Source organism: Phoenix dactylifera, chromosome 16, assembly GCF_051530095.1.
Source record: "Phoenix dactylifera cultivar Ajwa chromosome 16, Ajwa_hap1_PhDact_Kaust_v1.1, whole genome shotgun sequence".
NCBI lineage: Eukaryota > Viridiplantae > Streptophyta > Magnoliopsida > Arecales > Arecaceae > Phoenix > Phoenix dactylifera.
Genome location: NC_143205.1, coordinates 23,830,279 through 23,849,210, shown reverse-complemented (window position 1 = coordinate 23,849,210; position 18,932 = coordinate 23,830,279). Strand labels below are relative to the sequence as shown.

General features: G+C 36.0%; 2 protein-coding genes across 9 annotated transcripts; one reads left to right on the top strand and one right to left on the bottom strand.

The window, feature by feature from the left end:
* Positions 1-76: 76 nt before the first annotated feature.
* On the bottom strand, positions 77-11,991 carry LOC103721878 (Serine/Threonine-kinase). Of its 7 annotated transcripts, none has more exons than XM_008812252.5 (8): positions 11,851-11,991; positions 9,690-9,763; positions 7,786-7,866; positions 7,129-7,221; positions 5,285-5,404; positions 4,506-4,577; positions 1,681-1,758; positions 77-835 (listed from the first exon to the last, which is right to left on the bottom strand). In XM_008812252.5, the coding sequence occupies exons 1-8, from the start codon at positions 11,945-11,947 to the stop codon at positions 644-646; spliced, it is 807 nt and encodes a 268-aa protein (XP_008810474.1). In that variant the 5' UTR covers positions 11,948-11,991; the 3' UTR covers positions 77-643. The 7 variants fall into 7 exon arrangements, with proteins under 7 accessions (XP_008810474.1, XP_088568997.1, XP_008810489.1 ...); XM_088712871.1 differs by having other exon boundaries at positions 179-835; positions 11,832-11,964; XM_008812267.5 differs by lacking the exon at positions 5,285-5,404 and having other exon boundaries at positions 179-835.
* Positions 11,992-12,129: 138 nt separating this feature from the next.
* Positions 12,130-18,389, top strand: LOC103721862 (uncharacterized). 2 transcript variants are annotated; one of them, XM_088712866.2, is made up of 7 exons: positions 12,130-13,726; positions 14,529-14,706; positions 15,715-15,812; positions 16,530-16,626; positions 16,785-16,870; positions 16,953-17,047; positions 18,087-18,389. In XM_088712866.2, exons 1-6 carry the CDS (start codon positions 13,238-13,240, stop codon positions 17,004-17,006), a joined length of 1,002 nt encoding a protein of 333 aa, XP_088568992.2. In that variant the 5' UTR covers positions 12,130-13,237; the 3' UTR covers positions 17,007-17,047; positions 18,087-18,389. The 2 variants fall into 2 exon arrangements, with proteins under 2 accessions (XP_088568992.2, XP_089784111.1); XM_089927985.1 differs by lacking the exon at positions 18,087-18,389 and adding an exon at positions 17,680-17,981 and having other exon boundaries at positions 13,104-13,726.
* The last annotated feature ends 543 nt before the right edge of the window (positions 18,390-18,932 follow it).

Sequence of the window (18,932 nt, the reverse complement as noted above, 5' to 3'; positions counted from 1 at the left end):
GCAATAACAGTCTAGAACCTTGCTTCAAGATGGTAAATATTATTAAATCACATTGTTGCCATACGTCACAGATGAGTAAGACCAATCAACAGCCAGAAGAAAGATTGTCTGGTGCAAATATTAGAAAGTAACCGGATATATGACCAATCATAGACAAATGATTATGCTAAAAGACACATCACCTAGAACCAGTCATGAATCCAGCTAAAATATATATTAACAGTAACAATTATTCTAATGCTTAAATACAGAGCACTATAGGCAAATGGAAAATAAGAGAAACTATTAAGCAGCAAATCTAACAAAGGTAGTTCCCTCAGCTAACCAGCCAAAGCAATAACTAAGATCAATGAATGAAACAATTTGAGAATCCTTGCTCTGTCAATTATCTAGATACCTGACAGACTTGAAACAGGAGAAAAATGAATGAAGGCTCCGCTCTCCGGTGGTCAGTGATATGGTGCCTTGTTAACACATGATTCTTTTTCCCCAGAAGAATAACAAATTATCCAACTTAGACCATACATATCTCAAATGCAGGTATACTTGGATCTCAAACATACAGGAACCACTTTATTTCAGACAAATAGCGTAGAGCTCATAATCATAGCCTAAATAAAGTGAAACTGAAAGCACCTGTGTCTTAATCTTTTGAGACTCGGACAAGTAACCCAGTTGGGGTTCGAACTGTTTTCAGGTGACCAGACCCAATAAGATCTCGAAGATGGAACCGCATATCAAGAGGTGAAAAGCGCAACTGTTTCTTCTCCAAAGGAGCAAGCAGCATCTCTTTGAATTTTCTACGATTTAAGAATGAGAGGAGCTCCTTTCTTCCCTAAATGATAAAGTAAAACATTTCATGATTAACTATAATGCAGAGAGAAAACCATTCAACATATGATATATGTGTGTGCGCGCGCACGCGTAAATAAATAAATAAATAAATAAATAAATATATATATATATATATATATATCCGGGCTAATAAGCACCACATTGCTAATTATGTTACCATGAGGAAAAAATTATGTAAAATTACACATGATTCATGAAAATAGTTTGTTTTCCTCAAAAATGTCACATGCAAATAAGATAAACAAAAAATGAAGGTTATTGCTTAAAAAAGCCAAGAGAGTTCTCCAAAAAAACACACACACACACACACACACAATCATGGACCAAATAAAGAACAGTCAAGAGCTGCAACCAAGACAAAACAAATTCATGAGTACTGCTACAGATCACCCATTGGCCATTTCAGCCATTACTCAGTTCATCTGTGGCAGTTGGAGATTGGTACGTTAGTATCATCCAAATGATCACCAACTTCCACATAGGACCAGTGGACTGAGCGGTGACTAGACAGGGGGTTTTAGGTGTGTGGTTCTTCTCTCTTTTTCTTCTTTTCATTTCTTTTTTGGGGTTGGGGTGGGGGAAGTTTGCAGATGCGTGAAGAAACAAGTTACAAAACCTTGCATGAAACAGCAAAGGTAAAATGGCACATATGAATGGGGGATATCACTGCATATGGATCTTTCTTTGATGGTTTAAAGATATGGAAAATGAATAACTATCTGAGTGGCAATATATCAATTCTCAATGATGTGACTTCCAGACTAAAACAACATATGAAAAATATCAAATCTCAGAGTAAATTTCTTGCAGTCTAGAAGCACATACTTGTGAGAGACCCTTCAATATTGACCCAATATTTGGAATTGTGAACCAGTACATATTCGGATCAATCAACTGGCGATTCTACAGCAAAGTTAAAAATATATATCAGAGAAGGCCATAACTAAATAACAAATTGTGATAAATTTAGAGCAGATAAAAATGTGGTTTTGATTTGATTCAGATGTTTGCATTCAAATTTTGATATGAAATCAGCTGTTAATGATAAATACAAGAAACTCAAGCATGATAATACAAAGCAATGCCAAGTGTCGCTTAAAGAACATATGAATAACATTCACATTAGCATCTTATACAGCATTGTTCTCTCTGAAGCTGTACTGGTAAGAATAAGTTTGACGCTTAAGAATATCTAAGCCAATGTAAATGAAGGTGATGCAGGAATAGCCAGCACAGTCAACTGACTAAACCATTAGGAACAGCTGGGCTTCTGATAGGTACAGTTGATTTAAGCTTGCTTAGAGCTACAGTATTCCATGTATAAGGTCTTTAATAAGGATTTTTTTAATTTTAATATCCAAAAAAAGAAACCTCAAGTAATAATTACCCAGCTTAACACCTGCCTCTCCCTTCCCCAACATCAAACATCATGTAAGCAACAAGCCAGCAACACATGGTTTGGACTGCTGTTTCTTTCTCTTTGTTTTTATCAGTTCATAATTTCAAAGGAATCAAGAATTACATTATGTATGAATTGGATCCCTCCCTTTCACTGGACGACTCCTGCTATATCTTCTCCCTTATTCTTTCTTCATTGGCATTGATGTTCTACTCCTTCAAATCATTCGTCGGTGCTCCCAATACTCCTGCAACTCCTCTTTATTAATGATGTTTGGTGTGTGGATTTCAAATACACGTTTGTGACCATCCATGCATGGTAAAGTCATAGCCACCTTCTATTATCTTAGATCTCCTTATTCTTTCTTTCTTCTATAACATCACCCACCTACTCTTCATCTCATCAATTATTAAACATCTCACCATCAGCATGGATTGCTTGACAAGATCTATCGCTGATTTTTTTGGATGTGGATCATATCTTACCATGTATTTTACAAGCCTCTGTGAGCATTCTATAAAAAAAAGAATCAGATTTCAATGCCATGTGTATAATCCAAAATCTCTTTTGAATCAGGAAAAGAGGAAAGATTGAAAATCTGTTTCAAATTGTGAAAGCAGTCCAAATACAAGTTCTCTTTAAGAGACATGGTGGGACAATGAGAGAAAAGGTTTAACTCAAGGTCACTGTCTCGATCCAAACCATTCGGTTCAAGACATACCAATCTATTCCGGTAGGAAATCGAGTCAAGACGCAGGTTCAGTTCAGAAACGGCCTCGAACCAGCCTGAACTAACCTGAATCGAGTAGAACTGAACTGAATTGATCTATCTGGTTTTGCTTGATTTAGGACAATTCGGGCAGTTCAGCTAGGGTTAGGATTTTGATGCTACCCGCCATCACCGCCACCTCCAATGATGACCACAGGTATGTGCTTCGCACTCTCTCTCTCTTTCCGCTCTCTCAATCTCCCTACTGAAGACAATGACCTTGGTAATTTTCCCCTCTCTCATTCCTCTCTCTCTCTCTCTTTCCTCCATCTCTCTTTCTCTCTCTCTGTCTCTCTCTGAAGATGATAATGCCCCCACAACTTCCTCGCCCTCTCCTTTTCTCCTAGTCTCTCTCTCCCAAAGACGATGACAACCACAACAGTTTCGCCCCCTATCTCTTTTTTTCCTCTCTCTCCTCCCTCTTCCTAGTTCCAATACACCTTGAACCGATCACTAACTGGTACAACCCCTGATGTTGGTTCCACGAACCTTGGTTTACCTGGTACTAATCTTCCAATTTTCTTTAATTTTTTCCCCTTCTCTTCATGATATTCTATTATTCCCAATCTTTTGGGTAGTGATATGATCCAAAATCACATGGACAAATTACAAAGAAAATCATCCAAGTGATCAGGAGAACGCAAGAGAATAGCTAAGTCTTGTGAAGATAATCATATTTTCTACATTTTTCTCCAATTCATTCTAGTAGAAGATTTGCTATTTTTTCTTTTATTCATTTTTTAGTTTTTTCTTTTTTCTTCTTTCTCTTAGTTATCTCTAACTTTGATTCTGATTTAGTTGTGAAATTGTCTCCAAGGGGAACATAATAGTTCATTTTGTTTCCGCGCCCCCCCCCCCCCCCCCCTTTTTTTTGTGGTTGGGGGGGGGGGGGGGGGGGTGTAAGGTAGTCCTCCAATCTCCTTTTAAATTCTGTTTTGCAATTTGCAATGAGATTAGTTGAAAAAAGGGTTTGCATTAATTATCATCAACAAGCTTTCAAATGAATCTACATGTTTATTCTTAAAATGCATACTTTACCTTACTCCACACCCTTTTGTCCCTGCACACGCTAATTTAATGTATCCCTTGTGAATTTATGTCATCTATTATATACATGGAGGAAAAGAGTCTAACTTCACATTAATCCATACGTAACAAGAACAAAACTCTAGCAAACTTCTGAAGGTATGATAGTTAGTAGTTAGTACTATTCATAAATAATCAAGTTTAAACCACAATGTGCTCCAATGGTCTTTCCTACCATTTCTTTGCATCCGTTCTCCTCAAATTTAGCTCTGTTTAAACTTGTTTTCCTTTTCCTAAATACATCCAATTAGGAATTAACTGATTCAGCAGATAATACCTCAATGTGATATGGTGAACATTAGGCATCAGTGTAATCTTGGTCGGTACACATTACTGAAACATAACAGGATTATATCTTTCTTCAATTGAAAAATTAAACATAAAGGTTTTACTTACAAGGAGACCAGCACTAATTAAAAACGTAACATGTTTGTCTTTCACTTCAGCTCCACAAGATAAGAGTGCGCACTGCAATGCAGCAAAGAGTACCAAAACTGTAAAGGAAACAATATGCAGTAAATGCGAAGATCATTATCAAAAGATGACAAAAGTATTCAGTTATTTCCCAAATTCCCAAATTTAAAGACTATATATAGGTTAATATCAAGCTAAATTGTGGGACAAGTTCATAACATTTGGAAACTAGTATAAGAAAAGATGACATCACAGCAATACCAATCATGTTGAGCAAATATATATAATCACCAAAGTTGTGGTCAATTATGCAATACAACTCTTAGTCTATAAGTTGAGAAGGTCTAGGGAAGGACTGAGCAGATTTTGTCAACCACCTTAGTGACCTATAGATATGATATGAAAAATGAAGTTGTTACACCTGGGTCTACCACCGGGTCAAGTAGTTTTATTTTATTATTACGTGGAATAAATGGGATTTTTCACAATGTTATATGAAAAATGAATATTATGAAGACTAACCTATGGAGATTAGTCAGGTAGAAGATTATCTAACAATGTACAGTGTGCATATAACAGATCAGACATACAATGTAACTTATCTACATGTATATAATAGACATCATTAGACATAATATGAACTTGAACAGTTTTGCAACTTTAAAGAAACCAATAGAAGCCTATGAAGGGCAACCGAAAACCATGAGAAGATGAAGTATGCACAGGCTAAAATTTTACACCATTGAATGTAAATGACTTACCAACTCCTGGTGGTCTATGCTAACATCCAATTTTGTCTCAATAACATATTTCTTGAACCACTCAAAAACTTCCAAATCTTGTTGATTTTTTATCTCTAACCTCTTCACAGCAATTGCCACCTATACATGCACACTAAACAATCAAAGCAAGCGATCATGAAGCCCTAAATTACTAAAACATAACATAACATTTGGCAGATAAAGGTAAAATCCTTTAATGTTGTTTATATCAGGATGAAGATGTAAATCATAGAGGGGGCTAGATCAGATCAGACCGTGAATCAGATCATAGATCCTACGATTTTTTTCTTATTTCTTTCAAATATTCTTAAATATAAAAGAAATGTGAAAATTGAAATACAAGTCAACTATAAAGTGGATGAATGAGGAATAAAAAGCATACATAAAACAAGAGCGGTATTCACCAAATTTAGGCCCATATATAGTGTTTCTAATGAGACAAATATTCTGTTCGATTATTCATGATATTTGTATACACCTTATGAGTTTAATTATCATTTTATGTAGAATGCTTTAGAATAAGCAAGGAAAAGACTTTAACATGTGACTGTCAAAATACAAAATCTTGCATCTTATTTTTAACTCTATGAACTCCAATAACAGAATTGCTAAATTTTACTATTTGAGATATATTAGTAATAAGCAATTTAAGAACGAACTAGTCAAATAAATCATAGAAAAAGAACCTATATGTGATTTGATATATAAATAACTTTATCAAATTGGATCCTGTGATCCAAAGGAACATATAGTCCATCATATGGATCTAAATCTTGTGATCCTAAACTAAGCTTGATCCAAGGATGGGATCTGGATCATTTAGGGCCTTTTTTGATTCGGATCGTAAGATTCATATCGTGAATCGTGAGATTCAAATCATGAATCATTCAAATCATGAATCATAAGATTTTAGCAACAATGAGATCATTCACTCACTAGAATGAAAGGAAATATTTTCATTGGTTGACACGCAGTTGAATATGTAATAAGAAAAGATCGGTGCAGAAGTAAAAAGCTTAAGTTGGTAAAAGTCACTCTTCAAGTGTATCTTAGGAGTTTGAAGGTTGGTGAATACAAAATTCAAAGTTTTGAAATAGGTTGGAAAAGACAACATATGGTTTCAATTTAAAGAGAGAAGTATGTTTCCATATAATGCTTCTATGCTTCTATGATTCTATAGCTAGAAAGAGACAACATATGCTTCTTATGGTATACTTACACCAATTTACAACATATTAACCAATAGAGCACCCAATATCTGTATCATAATTTAATCAACCATGACAAGCATCGGTTTCAATTATTCCATGGACCACCTTGACAAATACACTTGACTATAACGAGCGAAGAATTGCACTCAAAATCTATGCACTTGACAGAAATCAATAAGCAGATTAAAAAGACTGAATGGCAATCATATCTTGGAACTATCTGTATTCTTTAGTTATGTTGAGCATGCCCTTTTGCATCATTTGGGAGCATTCATGACATACGAATAGAGATCCTTATAAAGAGAAGAAAAATCATCTTTTGTAAGCATAAAAGATAAGTTCGTGTTTTGTTGAGATAAATCCACATCTTTATGCGCATAAACAATTTTGAAATGGACAACAATTTTCCGAAGTTGGAGGTCTAAGCATTAATTTTGATTGTCTGGGCTACACAATCCAGCTATCTCTTCTAGGCTTCTCATAATATCATATACACAAATCTCCTTTCTTCCATGGAGAGTTTAAGAAATACTATTGATCATGGCCATAGCTGGAAAAGATCATTATATGAATCACAAACCAAATTTTAGTGAGAAAGCAGGCAGGAAGGACCTGTTTGAGGTAATCATCTAAAAACATTATCGCATGGTCATCTTGGCCAGTATTTAGTTTGAATAAGCGCAAGACTTTCTCCTTCTTCAACGACTATAAGGAAAAAAGAAAATGTTTCATGTTAAGATTCAGTCGATGGAAAATACATAAGACTAATTCAGAAAATGCATAAGAGTTCACTTTATAAATATCAGAAGATTTTTAAATCTCAAAACATGATGAACGACAATAATTGTAATAATTGACCGGAATTCAATTTATAAGGCCACCTCATGAAGGACCATAGTTCAATGACAGATTACAAATCGAATTATGTTTTCACACAGTTGCTGCAAAACCAACAAATAAAGTGAGAAAAAAGGGAAGTTTGCTTCAAAGTTCTCTTCCACACAAATCAATGATCACAAAAATAGTTTAAACCCAATTGCATCTATTTGAGAGCTAGATTTGCCAAAATAAATTACAGAATACCAAGCATGCATCGGGAAGTTTAGCAGCTGGTAAAGCAGGACTGAGCAGGCACAAGCATCAGATGGTATTGATCAAACTAACAACAAAATCAGGAAAATTGTGGGGGAAACTACATCAAAGGCAAGTAGTTATCAGGAAACCTAGGAGATTCTAAGTTTATAAAATAATAAAAGTTCGAAAACCAACCTCCAGGTCTCTATCCACTTGTGTCCTGTCCTTTACACTACTATACAACTGTGAACGTAAGATGAAAGGCTGCATGGCAACCTGCAAGTACATAAAAATTTATGTGGCATTCACATCAAAATGCTAAAAACAAGGAACCAAAAGATAATCGCACAAAGTAATTTATACACATGCAAGTCTAGCTTTCCATGTTTGCCAATATGCAATCCAAACAAGAATCAGAATATTGAATAATACCAATTTAGGGACCAGAATTTCTAGCAAAGAAGCAAACTTTCATCTCGATACATCCTAACAACAAGGATTGAGCACAAAAACTCAACCTTCTGTAGGAAACATGAAGTCAATGATTCAAATCCCATGGAGAGGGGTTCTCCTTGCTTTTTCCATAGAATGGGAGATGCCACGGCCCACCCCATCCCAACACTTGGGATGGCAAATGTCTCGGGACATGCTAAACGGGATACTGAGACAATGGTGGGACGGTCTATCCCGGGGACAGTCCCCGTCCCAATATCCCGCAGATTGTTCCACCAAGACAAATCATTGCATGTGGTCACAGCGGATGTAGAGTTTTAGGGTTATATTTGTCATTCTTCTGCTATTGACCAAAACTGGCACTGATCTATGCTACACCTGTTCAGGATACCAACTCAAGTTTCTGCAAGAAAAGGTTTTGTTGCAAATAACAAATATGCTCTTTCCAACATGTTTCACCTAAGCCATGACTAAAAAGCAGTATGTACAATAAGCTTTCTAATAAACCGATAAACTAATTGTTTTTTCTCTTGATATATTTGATAGTTTATATAGAAAAGCCAAGCAAACTAAAAAAATAGAACTATACAGACAGAAGAAAGAAAGAAAGTTGTGTACAAATAAAGCATCCCTTAATACCATGCTAGTAAGCCAATCAAATAAACAATACACAGAGCTGCAAACATGGTGACATTGCATCTTGCCTCTACTAGCATTAGCATCATCAGTGCTGCATGATACCTTCACCCTTCATTACCCATTAACCCAGTACATAATGTTGGTGAAACCCTACAACTAATGCGTCCTCAGTTAAATATTCATGTGCTAAGTCCTTAAAACCGTTGTATCCCTGAGAATTTGCTTACTGAAGAAGAGAAGAATTCCAATGCCTTTTCACCTTCAGGAAAACCAAACCAGCCCTCCTATTCCAGGCAAGCCCAAAATACATAATATAACTTCAAAATTTAGCTCGATAGATCTTTTCAATGGAGGAAGAAACTTAAAAGTGTATTATTTGAATTTTTATTACATTTTTCTCCCACCAAAGCTCATATTCCAATTAAGAAAGTTTCTTTTAGAACACAATTAAAAGACCAGTAGTTCTTGATAGTTTAAACTATATAGTAGGTAGAAGTAATTTGATCTACAAAAAATTCTTTCAGTATCATTATCCATACATACTAGAAATAGCACATGCAAAAAAGCGAGATTGGGTCATATCCATTTCAAAAAGAAAAATGCCTTATGCTCGCTTCTTTTTTGCAACTCATAAGAGTTCCCTTATCAAGGATAGAATTACCATACAAAGTCCTATAGAATCTGATGAGTTAACTGCAGCTACTTGTATGCCATTTTACATGGTCAATTATGTGATCAACTCCTAAAACTGAGATGCAATCATTAAATTAAGTCAGTTCCACAGCAAGAAACTTGTTCTTCCAACTGGGGTTCATTCTCCTTAATTTGCTCATTATGCTTGGAAGGATATTGGTGGGTCGACACACAGAACATGCTGATGCATGATACTGTTATCAGAACATGCTCTGAACACCCTCGTCAAAAACATTCATGTTTTCAATATATCTTCACCTCTTGGTTGAAATTTGGTAAAGTTGACTAGACTGTTAAAGAATTAAGGTATATACCTTCTCGATATTTGGAAACTGTGCACGCATCATTTGTAGAGCTATCAACGTATCACTAAATGTCAGATTATTCTCTGCAGTTATATAGTTGTAGGAAAGTAAGATCCAACTAATTCTGCAAATGAAGCATTGTATAACAAGTATTTTGTAACTAGACAGAAATAACAGACACTCCATCTTCATGATAAATTATTACCAGTCATTCTCACACACCTGTTCATGTGTGCAAGCACATGCATACCCACAGACATGCAAACACATGCAACTGGAAACATGCAACAAAACATGAAAATAAATTCACAGCAATGTACCAGATGGCATGCTTATTCGGGTTATTATGTAAAATTACATATTGGTACATGGAATGCCTATGAGAGGAATGGTGGGCACCTGTGATTCTTTTATTTAGTTGACAATTTAAATGAGATAAAAAAAGTTCAGATGCCGATTTCTATGGATAAGCACCTGATATTCTTACTTTCTCAATATTTTATTTTTTTCATCAAGTAAAACTAATGTAGATAAAGATGGCTTTGAGATGCTGCTCTCTTGGCATTTAGGAGTCCCCGCTCTTGGGAATGATTGATTTCAGATTTTCTTTCCCTAAGAAACCAAGAGTTCACATTCCCAATAGTCCAAGACTTGTGTATTGCATGTACAATGGACATCTCAGGAATTATTTTATAAACCCTAAATAATAAGAGAATTACACATATATAACTTAATAGTTGTGATTGCAGATTGGACTATGTTAATGTCAAACTGGAGTTCTGGAAGAAAACATTGGAAGAGAAAAAATAGAAATAAATTGAACGAAAGCAAATATTAAATGTAATGTAGATGAAAGATAGGCTAGAAATGAAGCTATGACTACCTGTACTTACTTTTATTCATAAAAATACTAGAGAGAGTCTATGGATGAAACCATATAAGACAGCAATATAGATGGTTCGATGACCAGAAACATTAGGACAAATAAATAATTTTATAAATTAAAAAAGAAACATAACAGAAACGAAGATGTTAAGATGAACGTGTTGAGGGATTAAGAAATTAAAAATGAATAAAAGTTTTTAGATGAAAGTCCAAGTTGTTGAAATTTCAAGGTATGATAAAGTTGGGGGTACTAGCGAAATTCAAGAGATATAAAATGATAAATTAGCAAATGCAATGTTGAAGTGGAAATGTGAAGCAAACATCATTAATGAGGCTTCTTAATTGACGTCTGCAATCTAGCAAAATAATTTAAATACGGATCTAAAGGCATGCTAAAGTGATTAATGATCAAGACCTCCTCATCCAAACCCTGCCCAACTCTCTTCTTTCACTTTTATGCTAACACCCACGGCTCTCCCCCAAACTACAATGACAAATATAACAATAGAAGAGGATCAAATTGTTTCCTCCCAATTGTCCTCTTTTATTCCTTATTTCTTGCTACTTCATCTCTAGTCCTCTCCTCATCTCTTTCTTGTTATTCTTGTTTGACCTTCCTTTATCCCCTCTTCCTTATTCTCTCCTCCATCTCCTCTTACTCTGTCTATCATAAGGCCCTCCATCATCTCCTATTTTTCTGTGAAACTTCTATGCAAGGAAATGATGCAAAGAACCAGCATACTGCAAGAATCTTCCCACTCTTATCCTCTATTTCTTCCATCACCTCAACATACGCATACCTGCCCATCTTTCACACAGCATGTAATTGTTGCTTAGGGGCTGGAAGGCATGATCTTTGACTTTGTTAGAATCTAAGCAATCGTTGCCTTTCCAACAGGCGTACATTAATAGCATCAACAAGGTAGAATCGGCTCTGCCATCTAATTCACATTAACAATTAAGCATAAGAGATTACAAACATGACGTGCTAAACTGCTGTTGAAATCAATCATAAAACCTAAAGGCTCATAATTAGGGAAACCTGAGATCTAGAGTAGGGCTAGGACCACACAGACCACAGTTCAGTCGAAAAGAATTAAAAGCGAATTCATCTCGTTCGTAATATTTCTAAGTTAACAATAGATTAGATTCTTCTCCTCTCAATCGACACTATCTTATGGCGGATATTTGTGTTTTTTTATAAACGATCAAAATCAAGAAAAGACAACCACAAAAAAGATTTAGAAAAGGAAAGAAAGGATAGACCGGAGATGGAGAGGGTCACCTAGCCCTAGGGTTCTATCGGCATCTCCCTTATCCAGAATGCTCTCCTCGTCCCGGACGCGCTTCTTCCCGAACGATCGAGATGATTCCGCCGCCATTACCCGTTAGGAAGAAGAACGTTTCGGAGGAAGAAGGAGCCCTGGCTCGCCCGGTTATCGAAACCCTAGACTTTACGGAGAACGCCGGGAGAGGAGCGGAGAAAAGGGCGAGGGACCTCCAAAAATTGAAAAATTATTGCGTGCACCGCATGGACGGCCACGCAGGCACAAACCGCCAATCGCAGGCACACACCGCATGGACGCAGCTCGCGCGTCCAGGTGATTGTTGTAATAATCAATACCGTTATGTAATATCATAGTTCATGTATTATTAATTTATATTTTAAATGTTTTATATCAGCATTAATATAATATGATAGACCAATAGTTCGATAGGTGAAATTAATATAAAGCATGTGCATAAAACTATTCCAAAATAGATATAGAATAGCCCATGCCCAAAAAAAAGAGCACAAAAAGATTTCACCAAGTACAGCCTATTTCTTGTCCATACCCATTTTGTAGATAGTAATTTGTTAGCACATGATCCAATTCATGTCTTATACTTTTGCGGAACACCATCTTATTAAATCTTAAATTACATTCTATATTCTAAATCCAAGATTACATGGGCTTTATAGAAGCATGATTGGCATAGAAATGGTGTTAAAAAAATTAATAGGGCAAACTTACTTCAAACTTAACTTGCGTGTAAGTTTTTTAGCTTCATAAAAAATTGGTATGACTAAAAAAAATTGCTTGCAAGTTATATTATAAAATTTACACTACCTATAGCTCTTGCATGTTTTTCATAAGTAGTTGCTGATGTCATTTGGTATAGAATTAGTATTGTGTATATGCAATGCATGTGACTTTGAAATACCATTGAGAAGAAAAATAAAGTACATGATAGGAGTTCCATTACAAAAGTAAAAAAAAAAAAAGATTTGGAAGGTAGTTACTCTCATGCCTTTTATTAAAATTTTATTTGCATAAAATTGGTAGAAAAATTAATTAAAGTTCTTCGTTGGAATTTAAATTATGCATCAGTATTGCGCCTCAACATTATAGTGTCAGTACTAAAGTTTAGCTTTTAATATTTATAAATTTTATTTTTTTTGGTGAAACGACTATTCATCATATTCTAGCATGAGCACAATCAGCTACATCAACATCAAGCAAACAACATAAAGTAAAAAAAATAAAGAACGGTTGCATCCACAAAAGATTTTCAAAGTAGTCCACAATGGAGAATGTGCTCTAATCAGGAGTTTGATTCGCCTTCCACAGGCATGTTTATGGGGAATCTCTAACGATTGTCGCGAGAAGTCCTTTTAACTTTTCGATGTAATGTATGCGTGGTGCAACGTTTCCTCCGCACTTCTCGCGCGCCGCTTTCCACCGCTTAAACAAAAAGGCCTCGTCTCTCTCTCCGAATCGGCCATCCAAAAGCCTTTCCCCCTAGCCGCTCCAAACCCTAGATATCTGACGCTCTTGCAAAGCCCTAACCCCTATCGTTTTCGTAATCCAGGGACTCAGATCCATCAAGGATTTCTCCTTCTCAAATTTGGTGTTCCCAGCATCATGTCGACAGAATCGGCCTCGACATCGAATTCGAATCCCTCGGCGTCGTCCCAGTACGCCTATCCGGCGTCTTCCTACTTCCCTCTCCCGTTCCATCTTCAGAACTCCGATCCCGCGACCCAGCAATCCTACCTCTCCCCCCCCCAGATCCCTCCGCCGGTCAACATGTCGCCGGTGACGGTGTCCTTCCCGCCAGCATACCCTGCCGCGGCTCCGGTAGTCTCTGGGGTCTATTCGCTCCCTCAGTACCAGCAGGTCAGTCCTTCGGCTTCTTGTCGTCTATATTTCTGGTTGAAAGGATTGAAAATCTGATATTCATAATACTTATGGGATTATATTGTCGATGCTGATAAGTCGTGCAAAGATTTAAATTGAAGAGATTGTATCAAGCAACAAGGTGGAATATGTAGGTAATCCGGGAAAAGTTGTGATCTTTGGTCCTCCCTATAAAAGTTTGGTCCCGTTTTCAAGAAAGATTTACTATATCTACCAACTCTATATATTTCCATGCAATTAAAAGTTCAACTTGGCTTACAAAGTCTGCCTGATCACAAATCTAAATCCAGGGAGGTGTTATATGCCGTTCAATCTAGAGGCACAACTACAAGATTAGTAAGTCAAAAGAATTATGACACAAGAAATTAATTTCAGCGGTCAATAAAATTTCATGAACCCCTGGCTACATAATCAAATTACCACTAGGACATTTTTGGGAAAAATGTATGTATGCAAAATGTCCATATTCATAGATGACCAGAGTTTCAAGGGCTTTCTTGAGTTATTGTATAATACATGGGAGCTGGATGAGGGACATGATTGGTGCCTTCGACTTCATTATAAGTAATAAGAAGTCACCTATTTGGGCTTGACTAATGCTGTCATTGGAAGCTTTTTGCTTTTAATGTGAATTTAACAAATATCAGTGGGTGAAAAAAATTGTGTTGCCATTGATATTTGTTTTTTATGTATTTGCTGCATATTTTGGTTCTCGAGATCAGAACTTATATTTCATATTTTACCTCACAAATTTGCATGACCATGAACTTCATATTTATAGGCACAACAACTTTTCCAGCGGGATGCTCAAACTATTACACCAGAGGCTCTAGAAAGTGTGAAAGCTGCACTTGCAAGCAGCGATGTCGAGCATAAAGCTGAAACAAAAAAGAGAGCAATACCTCGTAAAGCAGCTGGTCAAAGCTGGGAGGATCCAACATTGGCAGAATGGCCAGAGAGTATGTTCAGCAACTTTTTTCATTTATTTATTGATTGCGGTGCTTTTGATATGTATGGATTCTCACTTTGGCAATTGTTGGTACCTCCAGTTAAAATTGATCATAGATTGAGGCTGTGATATGGTTAAATTCATGTCTTCATTTTCATCAAAAAAAAATTCATGTCTTCATTCACTCGTTATAGTATTGATGATTAATTTCAATTGTTTGCCAATATAGATTTTGGAGGTATAATGAAAACTGCTAAGTGTCGTATTGACTGGCATTTTGTGCTGCTAATCTTTAGATTTAGTAGCTCAACTATTGTTCTAAAAATTCTGTGAGACAGTTGTATGATAACTTCAAGCTTACTTTTATGATGAAAGACACGGTGAGTTAAATGTGCGATTCTCTGCTACTTGATGGGGCTAGTTATAATAATGGGGCAAAAGTTTTTTGCTGAAGGATTTTGTTCAGAAATGAAGCTCGTGTACATGCATGTGCAAAAGCTTCTTGATCTTCTTTATTTAAGTTCATGGCCTTCAAACTTTGGAAGATTTTGGTCTGGAATGAAACTCAGTTAGAAGTGTCTTGTGTCCATGCACGTGTGTATAAGTTACTTTTTTGGTCTTTAATTGTAGATAAGGTCAGCGGGTATTTTGTGATCAAACCAAGGAAGATACAAGGGGGTTGACATAACCATAGAAATAGGTCCTTCCCGTTTATTCTCAAAACTTGGTATGTAGTCTAATCCTGACTCCTGAGTGCTTGAGTTCTATTTGGCTTCTATGGAACATGATGTTAACTAGACCTAGTGTAAAGCATTATATGCAACTATCACAGTTGCATATGAAAATGAATACTAAAAGATGTTATGTTATGTATTTGCAACTGTTGTTTTGTACTTTCTGAATAACACTTGCTTACTGCTCCACTTGCCAATAGAAGTTTCTTGTCATAAATTAATGTTTGCCATTAATTTCCTTGAAAGAGGTGCAAAGTCCATTCATTATTTTAGATATTTTGCAGATGATTTTCGTTTATTTTGTGGAGATCTGGGCAATGAAGTCAATGATGACGTTCTTTCAAAAGCATTTTCAAGGTTTCCCTCCTTCAACATGGCAAGAGTGAGTTTCTTTTCAAGCTATGTCTAATAATATAGCACAAATTCATTAGTTGAATGGCTGACCATGCAGTTCCATTGTCCATGTATCTTTGAATACTCTCATTTTTTGGAAAATACACCTCTTCTTGCTCAGTTCTCACTCTTTGTTTATGGGAGGGAAACAAGAGGGTTGTATCAGCCAGAACTGGGAGAGTAGTTATCATACTGTGTAAAGATGCTTCCTTTCAGCTGCATTGCACCTGTCTAATATTAATTTTTAAAAGTCTTTAAATTTCAGTATTCATTCTGTCTAATAGCTGTGTGAAAGTTTCTGCCACTGGAAATAGTAGACAATGCCTTACTTTGATTAATATCGTCAACTTTATCTTGAAGTTTCCAACTTTCATGACAGAATCATGGTCATCCTAAGTGCAATCAGGGAACTTCCTTAACTTTAGATTCTTAATGGCATTCAAGATAAGATTGTATTAGATGCAGTCTATAGCAGTGAAATTGTCTTTATAGAGATATAGCGTATGGAATGACCAGTGTCTCATAGCCAGAAGAACAAACTTATATTGTTTAGATTGACCAAAACCTGTCCTAACCAGAGTCTGAGGCAATATTGCAAATTACTGGCCATATAGTGGCCTTATTCTTTGCAGATAAATGCAGTTTTTATTCAGATGTTCAACTTTAATGATAACGATTCTTATCAATTGAAATGTTTTGCTTGTAGGTAGTGAGAGACAAGAGGTCTGGAAAAACAAGAGGTTATGGATTTGTTAGTTTTGCAAACCCTTCAGACCTTGCAGCAGCATTGAAAGAGATGAATGGTACATATTTCCTCTTTATTTTTTTTTCAAGGGCATACGTATTTCTTTTTTAACTCGTTCAATTTTTATATAACATGCTTTTGTTTAGGCAAAACCATATTTATCTAATTAAGTAACCACATTTTACATTGTTCTTCTTCTCAACACTATCATTTTAGGCAAATATGTTGGAAATCGGCCTATCAAATTGCGTAAGAGCAATTGGAAAGAGAGGACAGATGCCGAGGCTTTGGAAAGGCAAAAGGTATCCTATTGAATTATTACTTTTGTTTCATGCTCCCTTTGTGTTTGTGCTTACTGTCAACTACCTCCTCCGCTTTGTTCAGAATCACATTCAGAAGAAGCCCAAACTGCCAAAGAAAAGTATCCTGCACAAATGAAGCTTCAAGGTTCCTGCCAAATGATTACTCAGTAACCAGTGGTAAGTTGCACTAACCTCTTACTGCTAATTATATTGCTTGTGCCTCTTTATTAGTCAGAGAATTTAGATAATAATAAGATCTCCTCCAGTTTTCTCCTCACTGTAGGTTACTTATCAATATTTTCAACACTGAGAACTGAGTACTTTGTGGTTTCTATGCGATGCCAAATAGTAGAATTGCTTCAGATATGAAGCTAAATTATGCATTTCTGAGACGTTTTCCTTTATTTATCCAAGTCTTTTGCCCTTTCCCTCTCATTCTTTCCGCCTCGCTGCCTGCAAGTATGGTTTTTTTTTCTTTTCTTTTTTGAGCGGGGAGGGGGTGGGGGAGGGGTGCTTGTTTTATAAATGAGCTATTATAAGATCTTCACCAACCTCATTATCTTGGTCAGAGGTCCGCTGTTAAAAGGGAGGGAGAAGTAAAAATAATACAGATTGAAGTAGCTTAAGTTCTTTCCCTATCCTATGGAAAGGGTCTCCTCTATACATCAAACAAGTCTCTTCCTCCACCGGGAGACAATCCTAATGTTAATTATCACTTATCTCTTTTCTCTAGTCGATTTTTCATTTTTAACTTGAAATTGCCTTTTAGTTGAATGTACCAGAACTTTCATATTTTTGAGTTAGCATAGGTTGGTACGTATGGGCACATTTTGGTATTCAGCCAATCCTTTGACACAACAAAGAAAGTGAAAACATTGCACACTATTGCGTTGGTGACAAGAATAATGTGGTATGCCCCCGTGAACATCAACTAGTGCAATACAAAACATGGTGCCATTGCTGTTCATTTTCAGCGGGCTTTAATCTGTAAATGTTTATCAGTGCATTACAACTCATTGGTACATGTACACGAGAGACTGCAGTGGAGACAAGAAGATAGAAGTTTGGGATTCTCTTGCAAAGTGGTTGAATAATATGGACTATCATGTCAGTGTTGATATTGCTGATATGTGTTTGCTTGTCATTTTATTTGCATTTATGTTATATTAATGAAGTTGATCGCTGCAAATTTATAAGTTGATTTTGTTTGCATCAGTGCGATGAAATTTTTGGAGCGGAGCATTACAGACTGAATTAGTTTCAGACAGGTGCATGATGGACAGTCTGTGTGCTATAGTTTCATTTTGGCATTAAGAAGCAAAAGGACCATTACTGGTCTGATGGTATTTCTTAATTGGAGGTAGAGCTGAAAGCTATCATTCTCTTTTCTGAGGTATGACCTCTTTTTCAAGTCAGAGTCCAAGTTGTACCATTGTTCACAAGGAATATCCATCTCTAGGCCTCTCTAATGTTTGTGAAGATTTTTTTTTTAATAGAATGGTGACTTGCATTTCATGCATACGTTTGCCTCCCTTTGAAAATATCTCAGCGGGATTCGTGCGTACCGTTGTTCAAACGTTTTCTTTCATTCTGAGGCATATATTTTTGCAAGTCTTGTGTGCTGGTAGCCCACGAGCCTTTTAAAATGCTTTCCGATCTTGTTTTTCTTCCTGTTTGTGCGATTGTAGAAAATCTTCTAATATCACGGGAAACAAGCGGGGAACAAATGAGTTTGGAACTTGATCTCATATATATATATATATATATATATATATATGATGAAAGTAAAAAAAATTTTAGCACCCCTTTGATTTAGGGTTATTTTTATTTCGTACTTTTCAAATTTAAAGAAATAAAATTAAAATAGTTTTTGATGTTAATTAAATGGTTCAATATTGCACTGTTGTGCAATTTTTGAAGGGCAATTTAAAAAAGTTAGTTTTTGAGTTTAAGAGAGGAGTTGGTGGAAGAGGAAGAGGTGGGAGTGAGAAGGGATGAGAAGAGGAAAAAGGGGGCATTTTTTGATTAATAAACCATTCTAGTGAGGATAAACTTGTCCTTT

What these genes read in the sequence shown, in the direction of transcription:
- LOC103721878 (XM_088712867.2), bottom strand. Translation starts at nt 9,872, where the DNA reads ATGAAGATGGAGTGTCTGTTATTTCTGTCTAGTTACAAAATACTTGTT. An exon ending in AGTTTCCAAATATCGAGAAG is followed by an intron (nt 7,867 to 9,689) that starts GTATATACCTTA and finishes ATGTACTTGCAG; the next exon opens with GTTGCCATGCAGCCTTTCAT. An exon ending in TAGATGATTACCTCAAACAG is followed by an intron (nt 5,405 to 7,128) that starts GTCCTTCCTGCC and finishes GTGCATGTATAG; the next exon opens with GTGGCAATTGCTGTGAAGAG.
- LOC103721862 (XM_088712866.2), top strand. Translation starts at nt 13,238, where the DNA reads ATGTATGCGTGGTGCAACGTTTCCTCCGCACTTCTCGCGCGCCGCTTT. An exon ending in ATTGGCAGAATGGCCAGAGA is followed by an intron (nt 14,707 to 15,714) that starts GTATGTTCAGCA and finishes GATATTTTGCAG; the next exon opens with ATGATTTTCGTTTATTTTGT. An exon ending in AGGCTTTGGAAAGGCAAAAG is followed by an intron (nt 16,871 to 16,952) that starts GTATCCTATTGA and finishes CGCTTTGTTCAG; the next exon opens with AATCACATTCAGAAGAAGCC.